This window comes from Aulonocara sp. 'chitande type north' Nkhata Bay, linkage group LG18, assembly GCF_057382095.1.
Source record: "Aulonocara sp. 'chitande type north' Nkhata Bay isolate Kocher_YH1m ecotype deep benthic linkage group LG18, A_spYH_male_GT1.1, whole genome shotgun sequence".
In the NCBI taxonomy this organism is placed as follows: Eukaryota; Metazoa; Chordata; class Actinopteri; order Cichliformes; family Cichlidae; genus Aulonocara; species Aulonocara sp. 'chitande type north' Nkhata Bay.
Genome location: NC_141361.1, coordinates 22790992 through 22808644, shown reverse-complemented (window position 1 = coordinate 22808644; position 17653 = coordinate 22790992). Strand labels below are relative to the sequence as shown.

General features: G+C 40.6%; 2 protein-coding genes across 2 annotated transcripts; both read left to right on the top strand.

The window, feature by feature from the left end:
* The first annotated feature begins 13 nt into the window (after positions 1-13).
* armc6 (armadillo repeat containing 6) lies at positions 14-6495 on the top strand. The gene is made up of 8 exons (XM_086270732.1): positions 14-135; positions 383-524; positions 3044-3129; positions 3216-3777; positions 3888-4033; positions 4115-4246; positions 4390-4527; positions 4617-6495. The coding sequence occupies exons 2-8, from the start codon at positions 404-406 to the stop codon at positions 4827-4829; spliced, it is 1398 nt and encodes a 465-aa protein (XP_086126858.1). The 5' UTR covers positions 14-135; positions 383-403; the 3' UTR covers positions 4830-6495.
* A 142-nt stretch (positions 6496-6637) lies between these two features.
* On the top strand, positions 6638-17183 carry LOC147308542 (mitochondrial coenzyme A transporter SLC25A42). Its single transcript, XM_086270733.1, has 8 exons — positions 6638-7061; positions 9346-9512; positions 10362-10473; positions 10779-10804; positions 10967-11133; positions 11232-11348; positions 11911-12062; positions 12176-17183. Exons 2-8 carry the CDS (start codon positions 9432-9434, stop codon positions 12499-12501), a joined length of 981 nt encoding a protein of 326 aa, XP_086126859.1. The 5' UTR covers positions 6638-7061; positions 9346-9431; the 3' UTR covers positions 12502-17183.
* The last annotated feature ends 470 nt before the right edge of the window (positions 17184-17653 follow it).

Genomic DNA, 17653 nt, shown 5'->3' with positions numbered 1-17653 from the left:
ATTTGCTATTCACGTACATTTTTCCGCAGAACTTCTCTTCTCTGTGAATAGTACCAAACAGTCGACAGCGAAAACTGCGTTACTGTGATCGCTTCATTCATAATACCGGAGAAAGCATCCTCTTTCAGGGCGGAGGTAATATCCAAAGCATTTGACTGAATTACTTTTAATCGGCTGATATAAAATAACAATGAAAACAACGAGAAATACCACAGTAAGGGTCTTATTTAACGATTGCCCTGGAAACTTCACCGGCTACAGTAACAGGGAATGGAGCTCATGTGCTTTAGCCAACAATAGCTGTCGGTATTAGCTACCTTAGTGGAGACTGAATCCGCCCAACACTGCTGAGGTTTCACTTCGTTGTTGCATTTAATTTCAGAGTTGAAGATAACGAGGCAAAATGGCCAAACGGAGAATCACACAGGAGACCTTTGATGCTGCTGTCAGGGAAAACATGGAGGAGTTTGAGATGGACCCAGACGAGGCTTTGAGGGAGGCTGTGGAGCAGTTTGAGTCTCAAGGTAAATGTCACAGTTGGTTAATGTACACTGACTGTTACACACTTTGTCAGGGTGACACCGTGTCGGTTAAGATTGATATAAACTTCAGGCCGAATGACAAGGTAAGAGTTGCATGTCTATTGAAATTAAGTCACTGATGGTCAAGCTGCAGAAGACTGGAGCCATGAGCATGTGCAGTGCTCAGGAGGAAGACCACAGAGAAGGTTGTAGTGTAGATGAATGTAGTGAACGAGGATACACAGAAGGTTGGTGTGACGGAGAAGGATGCCAGTGATAGGGTGAGATGGAGGCAGACAATGCCCTGTGGCAACGGCTAAAGAGAGCAGCCAAAAGAAGAGGAGGAGGAGGAAGAAGATGTAAAGTGCTCATGAAACATGTGTCCTTTATTTTTTTGGTTCTGTCACATTTAATTTTGTTTTATGTTAAAATTTCTTTACTTTAAAGTTTTGCCTTATATTCTAACATCTGTAACATGTCATGTTATCTGTATGCATGCAGATGTTAGCCAAGATCAGGAATGTCAAACTCATTGTACATTGCAGGCCGCATACAGCCCACTTTGATCTTAAGTGTGCTGGACCATTGATACAGCTTTTTCTATTATTTTCACTACACATTTGATTCTGGGCCCTGGACTTAATGTTTGACAACTCTAGCCTTGATCCTTCATTTAATGGGAAGGTGAACTTACTATGCTGATAGACAGATTCCCTGTTTACTGCACTGTGCACTGCGAATTTTTAGTCTGTTTGAAAAAATCCAAAGTAAAAAATGTTTCAGTTTTTCCACATCAGCAGCATTAGAAACGGTCCAGATCATAAAACTCTGATTTTTGATCGGCCAAATCTAGATTAATCTCTGTTTTTGATTTGTGTAACCATTCTTTTACCTCTTTCACTGTGGTTTTATGATTAGTTCAGTTTGTCTGTTTGGTCACTGTATTACTCAAAACTTATGAAAGGATTGGCATGAAACTTTTTAGGAGAGGTGGAGCTTGGCCTAAAATTAAAGTGATTAAATTTTGGATTCGATTTGCATTGTGAGAGCAAAACTGAACATTTTGCAACATGTCTGTACAAGTACACTGTTACATCCCCACAAATAAGGTCTAGGGGTAGGTGTGGGGGAGCAGTAACAAATAGAACTGAAAGGCAGAAAAGGAAGCCAGTTGATGCATGGTGTGTAGGGGCTTTTCAGCAAAGGTATGCAGTCTTAAACTGGTCTTGCTTTATTTGTGTGCTTGTAAAAAAGAAGCAACATCCCTTTGTCTTTTTCCTTTTCAGTCTGTTCAAGTTTCATTCTCATGAATATGTCTTTGTAGCTGGTTCTCCTCAGTAACAGAGAGGGAAAACTGTACACAGACACACAGAGCACACACACAGACTTCTTTATTATCAAGCACAAAAGAAAAACGTTTGCTCAACCAGCTGCCCAGATTCAGAGCATTATTGTTTCTGTGCTTTGCTCTGTTCTCTCGTCCTCTAGCACCCCTGCACTTACCATGTAGGGAAAGAGAGTATTTAGCAAATGCAAGTGTGCCATGCATTCAACCATCCCATCCCTTTCCCTCTTACAGCCAAGCTACAAACTATATCCCACTGCCACAATCCTCAATAAAGTAGCAAACTCTTCATAACTGGATCAGTTGGCTTCTTTTCTCTTCAGACTTTAATCAGCTATAATTTACTTTTACTGCTGCTGTCCCTCCTGTCCCCACAGTGACCCTCTCCATTTGCTTCTGCTGTCTATCTGTCCGTTGCTCCATCCATCTATCTGTCCCCCTGGGCTGGAACCTATCCCAGCTTACCATAGTGCGGGAGGTAGGGTACACGCTGGACAGGTCGCCAGTCTGTTTCAGGAGTAACACAGAGAGAGAGACAACTATTCATCCTCACATTAACACATATGACACATTTAGAATCACCAATTAATCCAACCCCACTAACTCCACGCCTTTGGACTGTGGGAGGAAGTTGGAGCACACACAGAGTTTAACTTTCCTTATTTTTTAAAGATAATGACAGATTAACTTTATGAATTCACTTATTTCTCAATCAAATGTGCACAAAGCACTGATACAAAGCTTCTTTTCTTTTTCTTTTTTTTTTTACAAACAAATCTTCATATATAGATCCCGTGGCTGAGGTTTGCTGCTTCTAACAGAAGCTACAGTAAAGACATTTTGGGAATGTTGGGAAAGCAATAAGTACTAAAAAGTAATTTATTCCTTGTCCTTACTTTAATCAGCTTGAAGCCTCTGTCTTGAATAACAATTAACACATAAGGTTAGTCCACTTCTCGCCCAGCGAGACCTGTGAAAGGCTCCAGGCCCGTCAAATATGAAGAAGAGAGTGCACTGACACTCTGATAATTACAATAGCTTTTTTTTGTTGTTACTGCCACTTCTGAGATGTTAAAATGGTCAATAAAGAAGTTATGTTGCCCTTTGGAGCTTTTTTTTGTGAACTTCATGTTGTGCTGTGAGTCAGCATTAAATCTAATCGTATGTGTTCATGCAGGTGTGGACCTCAGTTGCATAGTGAAAGCTGTCCCAACATTATCATCGGCTGACAGTCAAGAAGAGCAGACACACGAGGTCCTACAGGTGAGTCTTGATCTGTTTTACTGAAAAGAGAATGCTTATTCCAAAGTTTTATCTATATTAAAAATGTTTTTTTTTAATCATTTCAGGCGTTGGAGTCCCTCCGAATTGGAAGAGACTCTGCTGGTGTGACAGCAGACCTAAAAAACTTCACTGAGCAGTGCTCACTGGGATTCGCCCAGCGGTACCTCGCTGCCCAGAAAGACGCCTACCCCGTCATCCTGTCCTACTGCAAAAAGAGCACGGAGGAGCAGGGAGCAGCATTAGCTGCGCTGTCTGCTCTGGCCGCGCTGACGGATGGACAGCCAGACTTGCTGGATGCAGAGGGCCGGCAGTTCCTATTGGATGTCCTTAAGAAGTACCAGGCAGAGTCTTCTGTTACACGGGTCGCCATCAGTGCCGTGCGGCACTGCTGTTTAAAGCACGAACAGAACAGGCAGGATTTTGTTAAAGGCGGCGTCCTGCCGCTGCTCACTGTTGCCATCACACAGCACGGTGAATGTGCGGAGATGGTTAAGGAGGCCTGCGCAACTCTCCGAGTCATGACCTTTGATGATGACGTGCGGGTTACGTTTGGGCACGCTCATGAACACGCCAAGAGTATTGTTCTTGAACACAGCGGACTGAAGGTGTTGATTGAGGCTGCCAAAGGTAAGGCCAGCTGATCATATCAATATAGATTTAGCTTCTGCGCTTTCTAGTCGCTTTGTATTTGCTGGTACACTTAAATAATTTTGATTTCTTGGATATCTTCCATGCAGCTCACCTTGGCAACACTTCTGTTTTGAGTGAGCTGTGTGCGACTTTATCCCGTCTGGCTGTACGGAATGAGTTCTGTCAAGACATCTGTGATATGGGTGGATTAAAACTCATGATGACTTTGCTCGCAGACAGCTATGAGTCAGCGGTAACGTACAAGAAGCAAAGATCGTGATGAGGATAGAGTCCAGGTTTGTTTTTTTTCGCTGAAGTGTTTGTCTTCCCGCAGGAGCTGGTTCGGCAGGTTCTTAGCGCGATCCGAGCCATAGCAGGAAATGATGACGTGAAAGACGCTGTTGTTAATGCCGGTGGAGTTCAGCTCATTGTCATCGCCATGAACAGGCACATGAGCAACTCTGCTGTGAGTGTCACTGTTGTACCTACATGTTAAATCATGCTAAATTGGTCTCTGTGCATTGAAACAAACAAACACACAAATGAGGGATACACTGACTGAAAGAATCCTCTAAGATGTTCTAAGATTGTGCTCACTTTCTGCCATAGGTGTGCGAGCAGGCTTGTGCATGCCTCTCTGTCCTTGCTCTACGTAAACCCAACAACTGCACGGCCATCATGGAGAATGGAGGTGCCTTGGCTGCCCTGCAGGCTATGAAGACTCATACCGATGTGGTGAACGTGCAGGTAAGATCATGTCGTCAGTGAACAATATGCTCCCTGGGATCTGGAGTCTTTGTGACTGTGATTCACGTTTGGTGTTCTGCTCTTTACAGAAACAAGGGTGTATGGTGCTCAGAAATCTGGTCGCACGAATGCGTAACTTCAGCCAGCCAATCTTGGAGATGGGAGCAGAAGCGCTGATAGCCCAGGCGCTGCAGAACCATCAAGACTGCGGTGATGTAGGCAAAGCGGCCCTGAGAGATCTGGGATGTCAGGTGGAGCTTCGGGAGCTGTGGACCGGCAAACATGGCAGCCTTACCAACTGAAAGTGGAGCACAGCACCACTGCAGAAGGTTCGCAAGGAATGTTCAACACACCTTGCAGGGATGGGGTGGGGGTTTAATAGCAGACATTCAGTCCCGCCCACTGTGATTTCATTTCCCGGCAGAGGTTTAGGTGAGGCTTAACCATCAACTGCCATTGCATGCAGCCACATGATGAAGGAGAGATGCTGGTGATGTCAGTCTTCCTTCCATATTCGTATGAAAAAATAAAATAGCTTGTTAGTTAGCCACTTAACCACTAAAGTACAACAATCAATAGCCATAGACAGTATAAAAGATGGCTGTCGCTACCGTGATGTCACTCAGTGATTTGTGAAGCCCTGTTTTGATGCCTCAAGCTGAGAGTTTTTGCCATCACCATCTTGATGTTTTGAAATCAGACGTGATGAGTGAGGGAGGGAACTGTGACAGCACGTGCTTACTGGCAATCAATCACAGTTGTTTAGCTAATGAGATTATCTTGAATAATCTTCGTTTCTGACACTTAAGATGACCAAAATTTACAAAATAGACTGAGTTTTTATTCAGTATGTCCTAAAATATGTGACAGAGCCCATAAAATCATCAGTTTATGGTTTACAAAAGTCAAGATTGTTGTTCTTTTTCCCTTTTTGACTTCTATAGGACTATGGGATAGTATTTTTGTAGGCACAGATGATGCCTTATGGTGTCCATTAAAATTAATCCAGGTTTAAGATACCATGTTTGATACTTTGTTAGTAGTACTGATAGCCAGTAGCCTAGCTAGCTGAAGTAAGACAAAAAACATTTGAAAGCATATGAAGAAAAGCTTTCAGCTTTAGTTTCACATCTGGTTGAAAACATGTGGTCATTAAATGCATGAAGAGGGACAAAGAAGGGTGTGCTTTAGGGTGTGGCAGGCTTGTAAATGAGAAAGTGCCCTGACCCTTGTTATCTCGGTGAGTCCACCCCTCTCTTGTCTTGTCAGGTTTGAAAATACAAAGATAGTGAGACTCGAGGCTTCAAGATGATTTTTTTAAACCAGCAATTTAATTTGCTGTATTTCAAATAAAAGTTACAACAACCTGTGGCCCTAGGGTTTTCTTTGAGGTCTGTAAACACAGCAGATGTAAATGGGTTTAATCTTACCCACAATCTATCCCTGTTTTAGTGGTAGCCCAGCTAAAATCTGCCCACATTTCACATTTGAACCAACAACATTGGCCCTGTTCTACTTGCCACAAACACTTAAATATGTCTCCCTGAGTGCAATTTTGGCTAAAATGTAATCCTGTCATGTTTATATCTAACATATAAACATAGTAGAAGCAAATACTCTCTTAGTGAGGCATATTTGCACAGTACATTTGCTGAAAAGCATTTCAGCCAGTGTGAATCAACACACGACCAGTCACGATGCTTTTGCAAGAATCGAAAGTGTTTTCCAGTATAAATAAGTACAAAAAGGCCTTTGTAGTGCTGTTGTATGCGTTTTTATTATTTATGTAAAACTTTTTTTTTTAAGTGTTTTTGTAAAATGTTGTATGAGTGCATTTGCTGCTATGCAACTGCTCTGTAAGTGGTGACTTATTTCCTGTGTTGGCAGGGCCAAATTGTACATGTTTTGAATGCCTTACACATGCTTTACTTTTAGTTTGTAAATTTGTCATTAAAGTTTAACACAGTATGATACCATCTTCTGTTATCTAGCTGTGTGTGATAGTAACAGACCCTGTATCTCTAGCAAGAAACTGCAGGAGGCCCACTGCCTGCTAAGTGGCTCTCCTACTCACGCCCCTCTAACTGACCTATCCAAGCGTGCCGCACCTCACTGAGACTTCATTTCCCACAATGCACCTGCGCTCGTCCTTGTCAAACCTCACTGTGGTCATTGCGAACCGCCTCGCTTGGCTGACAGGAGTAGTAACGGCAGAGCCCACAATGGAGGAAGCCTGTCACTTAGAGTCACTGCAGCTCTAGAGCATGTGAGAAACGTATTTTAAAAGGCACCTTCAACATTAGGACACATTTCCAGTCAAGACATTAGCTCATGGTTAACATTTGCAGTACGCTGTTACCGAGAAAATAGACGCGAATTAAACGGCGGGCTAACGGCTAGCTTACCTTACTTAACCTGGTATTTGGCTAACTTAGAAATAACTCCTGAAGAAACTGCTAACGGCTGGAAATAACGCGCCAGTAGAGGGGATATCAAAACGTGACAGCTCTTGATGCCGGTGTCGGCTTTATAAGGTAAGCAATGTGTTTGTGTAAGCAGTGACAGGTCGCTGCTTCAGAGGGTGGCTGTGTTTTGTTTGCGGGCATGTGTCGACAGGTTTGGAGCAGCGGGCAGAAACAGAAAGGCGAGGCATGGTGATCGTTTAATGAATAAGTGTCCACTTCTACTGCAGTAATGTTGACTTGTAACCATGCTTTGGTTTACAGTTTAATAAATGCCGAGGCAAATGGCAACATATGGGACACGGCGCTGTTACAAAACTGATGTATTAAGGAGGCAGGCAACATGAGCAGCTCATGATGTTGATGATCCACTTCTCTCCAGCAACACTACACTCTTACATTTGCTGATTATTCAGATAATCCGCAGATAATTGTGATGCCTTTTGAGTATTTATGCTTATGTATTTTCTGTTTCCCACAGCTAGCATGTGGTCATATTTTGCTCTCAACTTTTTCCACTTAGACTTCCAATAATTTTCATGGACTTATTCTTGATAAATACAGCACAAAATTAAACCCACGCTTTACCCATAAGTATTAAGTTGCCTTTTTTGACTCCCTTATTCTTGATAATACACTTTCTATAAAATCTCCACTGCTGCATGTGTATAGCATGGGAATGCTGTCCTGTATTACAGAGTAATGAAGCCTAAAGCACACAAATTAGACATAGCAGGACAGAAACAAGTGAGGAATAAGGAACTGTAAGATGATATGCATGGGGAAAGAAGCTTTAGGGAGGGGTGTGAGATGGCCTGAGATTTGGGATGGTGGCTGCTGTGAAAAGGTGGGTACAAGGCCTGTTGCACTGCTGCCAGTATTTGCTGCCTCTGACCCAACTTTTGAGCCAACCCTCCGTTTACAGTTTCACTGTTGTCTCTCGCCTGCCTCTCACTGCTTCTTCTTGAACTCTGGTGTTTCCTAAGGGCTGTTTTGTTAATGTTTTAACAAATATTCAGCATCCACAAATCCTGTACTGAGCCTGTATGTATATCAAAAACTAAGTGACCCATATTCTCTGTAATAATATAAATCTGAAAGGGCAGATCATCACTTAATCATACCAGTGCCAGTATTAGTTTGTTGGCAAAACTGTAAACAAGAAAAACTTTTAGGGCAAGTCAGCTGTTCATCATGCTTGAAGAATTATACAGCAGAAAATGAATGTTACACAACAGATAAACATTAGTCATAGTCATAAGCAGATTTGATCTTATACTGATGAAGTATCCGTGTGTCCCATGATGACAAAAAACAAACAAAAAACACATAAGTAAAATTCTTCACATGAAAACCCAAAGAAAAAGAGTTGCTGATCATTTTCATTCTTTCTTCTGAATGTGTGAAACTTGTAGATCTTGTGTAGACTGGATGTGAATTACTAATTTGCATCTTGTTGTTGGTGTTCCTTCAGCTCAGGTTTAGATATTTGATAGCTTTGGACTTGATAAAGCAGAGTGGATGGGTTGAACATTACATGAATATGTGATCTATGTGGTGAAGTGATTAGTTCTTTAAAGCCATGCAAATACCTCTATTGTTAAAATCAGTGAGTTCACTCTAAATAATGTTTGTCTTCTAAAGGTCAACTTGTCTTTATCGATGAGATCTGGAGGATTGTCCTGAATGTTCAAAGTTGTGGTTACACTGCAAACTTGTTTCCAGCAAGGGAGAGGATTCAGGAGTGCTTGTGTCACTCAGACACCTTTCACCTACAAGTCCTCTGTCCTTCAGGAGTGATCTATTGTGCCTCCACTTAGCTGTAGTTTTCATGAGGGCAGGTGGTTCAGAGTAAGTGGGCTATTCTTGAGGTAGTTATTCACATCGGTGTGTATTGTATTTCTAGTTTATTGTGTACAGATAAACATCTTGTTTCTCAACTCATGTTGTAAGCATATAAGAAAGAGGGCGGTTAAGTAGAATAGATTTGAGACCAGACTTTGATTCTGTGGTACTTGTTATGATTCATTGAGGCCATAAATAATCATGCAGTCTAATTAGAGCACTGGTTATCAAACTGTGGCGGGTGGACAATCAGGTAAAAGGACATAAGAATATTTTAGAGAAAATAAACAAAGAGTGGATGACAGTGCTGACGTCATATTCTTTTTGTTCTGATTCATTAAAAGTTGTGTAATGTGGAGTATGAACATTTTTTTCTGAGGTGAGGCATACCAGGAAAAAGGGTTTTCAAACAACTTCCTTGCTGTAACAGGAAAATCTGTTTAAAAATACTTAGACTGACATGAAACTTAACTGTGTTTGTTTTTCCTCTTTTTTTCCTTCTTCCCTGTAGCTTCTAGCCTCCTGTACTCCCCACCAGCATCACCGCTGCCACCAGCGGTTCAATTCATGAGCGTGCTTGGTTCATAATCCTCGGGGATGGGGAGTGGAGTCCAGGAACAACGGGCATCACTCACACAGGGTGAAGTGCTCCCACTGGCTTCCTCCAGTCAGTCAGAGGTGAGCACATTTATACAGGATCAGGGTAATCATACAGCTCAGGTTTGTTAATAAATTTTATTTAATTGTGACTAATTGTGTTTAGAGGAAAAAAAGTCATTATTGTGTTAATGTTGACATTCCAGGGGGTTGTACAATTATTTCTGGAGTCAGCCATTTTTGTCACCCCCAACGGATTCTGGCAGATAGCTGCCCCTTCCTGAGTCCAGTTCTGCCGGAGGTTTCTTCCTGTTAAAATGAAGTTTTTCCTTCACACTGTTACCAGGTTTTTGCAGTTAGGGGGTCGTTTAATTGTTGGGGTTTTATCTGCGTTATTGTAGGGACTTTATCTTACTAACTGAACTATTAAATTGAATAGTTAGACAGTTTAGCTAGATATATTTATTTGCATGCATGCATTTCTAAAATTGTGTATGTGTGTAATGGATATATAAATATGCCTTATGTTATCATACAGTTATGTTTAAATGGGTTTACTCACATGATTATTCATTCCCCCACAGTTGTCCCATCACTTCTGTGATTGCATCCTATCAAGTCATATGTTATTTGCAGAATATAGTGGCATTGTAACACTATTTTAGTACTGTACTGTGCACTAGAGACCCCTCATTCTGTTAGCTGAAAATGAAATTCATGAACTGAGCAGGTCTTTGGAGCTTCATGACCCCTCTGTTTCATTTAACCACATCTGCTTCTATTTGGGAGGTTTTGTTAGCTGGTTAGTTATTTGTCAACTGTTATCCTGATGTAACCCCTGCTTACTGATCAACACTATAGCAAACACAACAATGTGCAAATGTACAGTGTCTCTGTTTGAACCTAAAATGTGATTATTTGTCTTTGCAGGGGATGAAACAGACTCGGTCTGTTATCAACTCGCTCTTTTCGGGGGCTTTAGCAGGAGCTGTAGCCAAGACAGCTGTCGCCCCATTGGACAGAACTAAAATCATCTTCCAAGGCAAGCTGGCTGCTCTGCTAATTTACAACAGTGACCTGAATAAAGGACATATGTGATTACATCTTGTTGGGACTAGTGTGGAAATACCTAAAAAATCATATTATTGATATTACTTAAAAAGTGACTGGACTTGTGAGAAACACTGCAGATTTTTTAAAGAATCTCTATTTTTAACATCTTTGATTTTATTTTCTGTTTATGCCATTTGTATGTGTACAGCACTTTGTGAACCCTGGTTTATTTTAAAGTGCTTTACAAATAAGGGTGGTATGGTTTTTATATTGTTTATGTATTTTGTTTTTCAGTGTCTTCTGCAAGATTCTCTGCCAAGGTATGTTTGAGCATGCTTCCTATTTATAAGCGTTTTTTTTGTTGTTTGTTTGTTTTTTTTAGTTTTTATTTAGCAGAAATAAAACTGGGTACACATATTTGTGCATCATGTTAATTTCGTGTTAATGTGAGCAAGTATATCTTTGTGCACACTGAATTAAAGGAAGCTTACAGGTTGATCTACCGCACCTACCTGATGGAGGGCTTCTTCAGTTTGTGGAGGGGAAACTCTGCCACCATGGTGCGAGTCATCCCGTACGCTGCCATCCAGTTTTGCGCACACGAGCAGTACAAGGGCCTGCTGGGAGGCTACTATGGCTTTCAGGGAAAGTATGTATTTGTGTTTTGCTTGTTTATGAAATGTTTTCTTATGTAAAGACATAAAAGGGCTGAAGTGCTGACGGGTTTTTTCCTTTTTTTGGTTGCAGTGCCCTACCTCCAGTCCCAAGGTTGCTGGCTGGGTCCATGGCTGGTACCACTGCCGCCATGATGACATATCCTCTTGATATGGTGCGTGCGAGGATGGCTGTAACGCCAAAGGAAATGTAAGCCAACTTTGAAGTTATTATAAATTGTCTTCTGGGCATAGTTGGGGAGTTTGTTAATAGCATCAGCAAAACAATCCAAGGGTCATGAAACATGGTTAATGTTTAGGGTAGTTATACATACACTCACTTTGCCACTACATTAGGTACACCTTGCTTGTACTGGGCTAGACCTCCTTTTGTCTTCAGAGCTGTGTAATTGTGTTTTAAATCAATTTCTTGAGTCATTTATAGATTTTTATGTGTCACTATGTCACTTTAGACAAATTCATCACTAAAAACCTGAAATGTTGTTCATTTGTTTTGAGAATAAACATAGTTGGTTGTGCAACCATAATGCAGAAGATATTACTACAGCACATTTTCACATCTTCACTGTATAGTCAGCTGGGGTATTGTGTGATCCTATTTAGCCTCTAATGGACTTTAACTGCACACTTGTGCAGACTGAGTCAACTTCTATGATCTAAGATGTAAAGTACAATTTTTTTTCTTTTCTTCTGAATTTCTCATCCATCTTTTACTAAAACACATTTATATTTTTAATATTTTTCTGTTTTAGGTACAGTAACATTCTGCATGTGTTTGTGCGGATCTCTCGAGAAGAGGGCATGAAAACACTGTATCGAGGCTTTACTCCCACCATACTGGGTGTTGCCCCCTATGCTGGCCTCAGCTTCTTTACCTATGAGACACTGAAGAAGTTGCATGCAGGTATTCAACAGCCACATGTTTATCTGTATTGATCTAGCCCTGTTCCTTTCCTTCTGTGCACAGCTGCTGTTCATGTACAGTACTTAAACCTCACACGTTTCTCTTCCACGCAGAGCACAGCGGCCGCCAGCAGCCCTACTCATACGAACGCCTGGCTTTTGGAGCCTGTGCAGGTCTCATCGGCCAGTCTGCGTCTTACCCTCTGGATGTAGTACGGCGGCGGATGCAGACTGCGGGTGTCACAGGTCACACGTACCGCACCATCCTGGGGACCATGAGGGAGATTGTGTCCGAGGAAGGGGTTATCCGCGGACTCTACAAAGGTCTCAGTATGAACTGGGTTAAAGGACCTATTGCAGTGGGGATTAGCTTCACCACCTTTGACCTCACTCAGATTCTCTTGAAGAAGCTTCATCAAATGGGTTATACTTCTCCATAATAATGACAAAGAGAGTTGAAAATGGGGGTAGAGGGTTGAGTAGATCCCTGTAAGCCCACTCTGGTGAGACAGAAGGGGAAGCAAGAGTGAAAAATGGGTATTGCTGGTTAAAAGCAAATAGCACAGTGGCTCAGGATGCGTGGGTAATAAAAATTTATTCTCTCGCTTTGTCTGTGTGTAACAGAGGTAAGTTGGATAGTACGCCTTGTTATCATGTACATCTAAGTGCAATATCATCAATACGTTTGTGTGTACACATGAATTGTAATGTTCCTACCCTCTCAGTACATTTGTAATCCAGAGAGTTAAAAGGTACACACACACAGCTGCCATGTGTATCATTTTAAATCTTTTACTTTCCAGTGCAATGCTGGTTTCCACTCATTTCCCATGAGTTTTAAAAAAATGCATTCATTTAATAAGAGTAAGATATGCCCTTGTTGAGATTTGTTTTGAGGAAATTTATTTTAAGAAAATGTACCAAAGGTTATGACGTTAGTTAATGCAAATTATATGCCATAAATGGTGTTGTAGTATGTTTAAGTGTGATAGCAGCTTTGTAACTGCTATCAAATGGTTTGATTTAGTTTGAGCTGAAATATTAAAAGCTCACAGTCTAGTGTTTTTTTTCAGTGGCACTCCTGAAGATTGAATTCACAGTTTTATTAGTTGTTTAGTTGTGTTTTATGGTGGTGCCAACAAAAAAGAATTACCAGTGCCCATAGTGTTTTTTAGAAAGTTTTCATCACATATCGATTGTTTTTCACTTTAATCATGTCATAGGCTTTAGATTCATATCTGAAGTATAAATACAGATACTACAGTTACTCCAGCTAAACTATTGGGGCCTTTTCACTGCTGGAACCACTTCCCCTAAGAACTAGGAACATTTGGGAGGCTGTTTTGGATGTTTTTTTTTTTCTTTCTAATAAGCTCTGAAACATCAATGGAAAAGAGAGTATTGTAGAAACACAGACAAGTAACAATATGAAGGAACCTTGTAGTTCTTTGGGAAAAAGTTCCTGGGACTCCAGCGTCTCAGTTTTAGTGGAAATATGCTTATTGGTTCTCAGCCCTAAGTAACGCACATCAAGTAGTTAGGTCATCCCCCAAATGTGAGATGTTACACACTGATATTTAGAAAGAACAGCTAAACATGTACACAGCCCTCTTTGTGACGTTTACAGTGTCTCATTGTTGCTGACACAGTCTGAGAGGTGTTGCTTTTACATATGTCATTTATCTGTGGTGGTGTTTTTAAAAAGTACAGTATATCAAGAGGCATTTTTATATCTTCACCCTCATATGTGTCGCTGATGTTGGACACACACAAAGTACACACATTACACAAATGTGTCTTCCATTTGCTGCCAGCGTGACAGCTGTGCAGTCTGTCTCTTCGCTGCCATTCCCGGCTGTTTTGTTTTTGAAAACATGACTTGACACTAGACTGTGACATGTCACTGGAATGACTTTAAATCTCCTGGTTAGGGAGGAGGACTCAGTGTAGAGCTTTTAGCAGTATTTGCTAACTTGACTGGAAATATGCAAACACATAGTGAAGAGATCATTTGAGTTCTGTTACAAAGATAATTTAGTTCTCAGTATTGTACTTTACCTCAGCACACAATCACGTGTTTTTCTAATCGTCACATATCAATTAGAAGTGTTAATGTAGAGTTGTGGCAGCAGATGGGACTTGGAGCTTGTTTGAATGATGCAGATGAACATTTTGACAGTACTGATGCAGGCTCATAGAAACTGAGCAGTGTCAATAGTTTCTATACTTGGACCTTACATACCAAGGCAGAACGGCTGAGCTGGGTGAGCAGATGAGTAGAGCCAAGTGGAGCAGAGGGCATGAGGTGTCACCTGTAACAGGAATAAGAAGCAAGGCTTGTGACTGAAACTCAGCAGTGAATTTGAAAGATTTATATTTTTAAATATGTACAATTGTTTAATTGATGGGCAGCACGGTGGTTAGCACTGTTGCCGCACAGCAAGAAGAGTTCAATTCCACCATCAGGCCTGGGGTCTTTCTGTGTGGAGTTTGCATGTTCTCCCCGTGTTTGCGTGGGTTCCCTCCGGGTTCCAGCTTCCTCCCACCGTCCAAAGACATGCAGCTTGTGGGGATAGGTTAATTGGATAATCCAAATTGTCACTAGGTGTGAATGTGAGTGCGAATGGTTGTCTGTCCCTGTGTGTTGGCCCTGCGACAGACTGGCGACCTGTCCAGGGTGTACCCCGCCTTGCGCCCTATGACAGCTGGGATAGGCTCCAGCGCCCCCCGCGACCCTGAAAAGGATAAGCGGAAGCGAATGGATGGATGGATGTTTAATTGATGATTAAAAAATGGGAAGATTAATCACCAAAACGAGAAAACCTAATCTGACTGATGACAGTGCCCAAAGTAATATTCTGATCTTAGACCAGCAGATAACCTCACCAAATAATAATTAACAACATGAGAAATACTAATAGTTTAGAAAATAGCTTTTGAGATTTGGAAAATGTTTCAGTTTATTAAAATGCAATCACTTAATTTTTTTTTAAATCTACTTGTTGGTTTATCCAGGGACAGATTCACTGCTAAAGCATAATGATAATTGTTCCATTGTTAGTGCCTACAAGACATCAGCGTACTCAGTGTGATATAGGTATTATTCTTTTTGGATAGTTTTAAACATGTTTTTCCAAAATAAAAGTAAAAGTAATGAGCACAGCTGGGATTGAAACCACAAACTTCTTTTTAAATAAATAAACACGTCAGAGGTGAAGTCTAAGTAAAGTAAGATCCACTTCTTCTTTTTTTTCTATTTTCCCATTTTGTGCAGATTTGTAATGCACGTCGTGATGTGATTACTGAATTTAGTACAGTAACTCGTTACATTACTGTGTTGCTGAACAATGTAACACACTGACAAATAGCTAAGCATAACAAATGTTAATGAAATCTGTTTATGTTTTTTATGTCTGAAAGAAAAAGAAAATATCAGCCTATATATCAAATTTTTAAATCAACAAATATCGGCATCGCTCTTAAAAATATCTGGGAGGGGAGGTTTTACAGGGAGTTTTACAATCCCTACACTCCTGTATCCTGCCTTCTCTGGAAATCATTTTCTCATTTTCTTTGTCTGCTCGTGGAAATTGTTTGTTGGAATTAATGTAGCGTTCAGGTGATCTCCTGAACATAACACAATATTTTGACTTTAGTTGACCTCTGTAAATGAGGAAGATTTGTGACATACAGCATCTCCAGTCCATATATCTGCTCCATCAGCTGTGGGCAGATGCATGTAAAGTGTTTTAATATCAGTTGTCTTTACTCCTTGCCTTAGGTAGCAGAAGAAAAGCTTAGATCAATGAGAATTTGGTCTGTAATTAGCACATATGAAAGTGTGCTTGGTTAAAAGAATACATTAAGTCAGTGGTTCTTAACCTGGGTTCGATCGAACCCTAGGGGTTCGGTGAGTCGGTCTCAGGGGTTCGGCAGAGCCTCCACCATGACATGCACGGCTCATTTTGTGCACCAATAAAAACATATCTATGTCTTGAATTTGAAAAAATTTTTTTTTTTTCACTAAAGAGGGGTTCAGTGAATGCGCATATGAAACTGGTGGGGTTCGGTACCTCCAACAAGGTTAAGAACCACTGCATTAAGTGAAACCTGAACGAAGGGTATTTCCTCACTCTAAGTGCCTAGCAAAGGATAGTAATATTTTTACTACGACTGAGCTGCTTCTACTAACCTTTCTGGAGGTTTCTTCCATTTTCTAGCCTTGCTTCAGTCTGGATGTTCTCAGTAAGAAGAAGCAGATGCTCTGAAGTTTAGAAATTGTTAGTCCTCAGTGGCTGAATGTATTTCTTCAGGTTCAGTTTTGTATGTGAATTTTGTAAAGCTTAAACTGCCTTGGAGAGTAAATCACCATGAAAGGTGATTCTCAGTTCCCAGTTCATTCCAACACATTTAGGACTTATTTAAAGCCATGAAGGCAGAATTTAAAAAAAGCAAAGTTACTGGTTTGGTTTTGCCCCTTCTCCAACACGCCATACTCTGATTTAAATTGGAATAACCGTGATTGTTGCATTGTTATGATCTTTTCTCTGATCTACCAGCAGATGAGTATAACACGAAGAGCCTGTTTGATTTCCATTTCCAGACAATCATTGAATGCCAAAAAGTTGTGTTTTTTTGTTTTTTGTCTAACACAAAATGATCTTTAGATGGGAACACAACAGGCGTGTAACAAGAACAAATACTGACACACTACAACGACTTACTCTGGTGCGAGTGTTTTTTGTTTCCTCTTGTAAAATCAAATGTTAATTGTTTTAACCCGTACATGTAGACTTATAACTCTACTTTGTGTGTCACAGCCGATTATCTTGTGGTGTTTTTTGTTGTTGTTGTTGTTTTTCCAGTTTGGGTGCAGATGTGACTCAACAGCTGGTTGTTAAATTCTAGTGATTTGTGCCAACTGAATGTCAACATAGCTACTGATAACCACAACCTGTGTCTGGCCTGTAGTGACGATGATGATGCGTCTGTAACATCAGAGTCTACAATGTTGATAACACATTGATTTGTGATCATTAGTTTTGGTTTAATGTCCCAGACTGATGTATTTTTGTGCTTGGAGTGTTGTTTGGATTGATATTAAAGAATTTTCCCCCTCAAACTGAGTTTTTTTGGTTTTTTTTGTTTTTTTTTAGGGGGATATTTAACATTTGCTGGTCAGCATGATGTCGGTGCAGAGTTATAAAAACCTAAACAGTGAATTGAAGAGCTATACCTGCTTATGAAAAGCTAATTTTGGTCTCAAACACGTGTGATGTGCAAACCTGATGAAAACGGACTCAAATCTAAACTATTTACATATTCATAGATTCTGGTCTCCTAACCTGTTAAGCTACTTTCATATTTAAATTTCTTACGAAACCAATGAATCACTTGAATAATTTGTATAATGATAAACTATAAGTATAATCTGACCTTCATATTCTTGAGTGTAACCAGTGGTTTTTACCTGTTGTATTTACATTCATGATTCACGAAGGTGTCTCATGATTGGATGTTGTTGTTTTTCCTTAACATTCAATAATTCTGTCTTCATGCACTTTAGTTGTCTTCCCTGGTCTTTGGGGCACT

Excerpts from the sequence above, each read along its gene's own strand:
- LOC147308542 (XM_086270733.1), top strand. The coding sequence starts at position 9,432 with ATGGGGAGTGGAGTCCAGGAACAACGGGCATCACTCACACAGGGTGAA. Across the intron at positions 11,134-11,231 it reads TACTATGGCTTTCAGGGAAA|TGCCCTACCTCCAGTCCCAA; the intron begins GTATGTATTTGT and ends TTTTGGTTGCAG. Across the intron at positions 11,349-11,910 it reads GCTGTAACGCCAAAGGAAAT|GTACAGTAACATTCTGCATG; the intron begins GTAAGCCAACTT and ends TTTCTGTTTTAG.
- armc6 (XM_086270732.1), top strand. The coding sequence starts at position 404 with ATGGCCAAACGGAGAATCACACAGGAGACCTTTGATGCTGCTGTCAGG. Across the intron at positions 3,778-3,887 it reads GTTGATTGAGGCTGCCAAAG|CTCACCTTGGCAACACTTCT; the intron begins GTAAGGCCAGCT and ends TCTTCCATGCAG. Across the intron at positions 4,528-4,616 it reads CCGATGTGGTGAACGTGCAG|AAACAAGGGTGTATGGTGCT; the intron begins GTAAGATCATGT and ends TGCTCTTTACAG.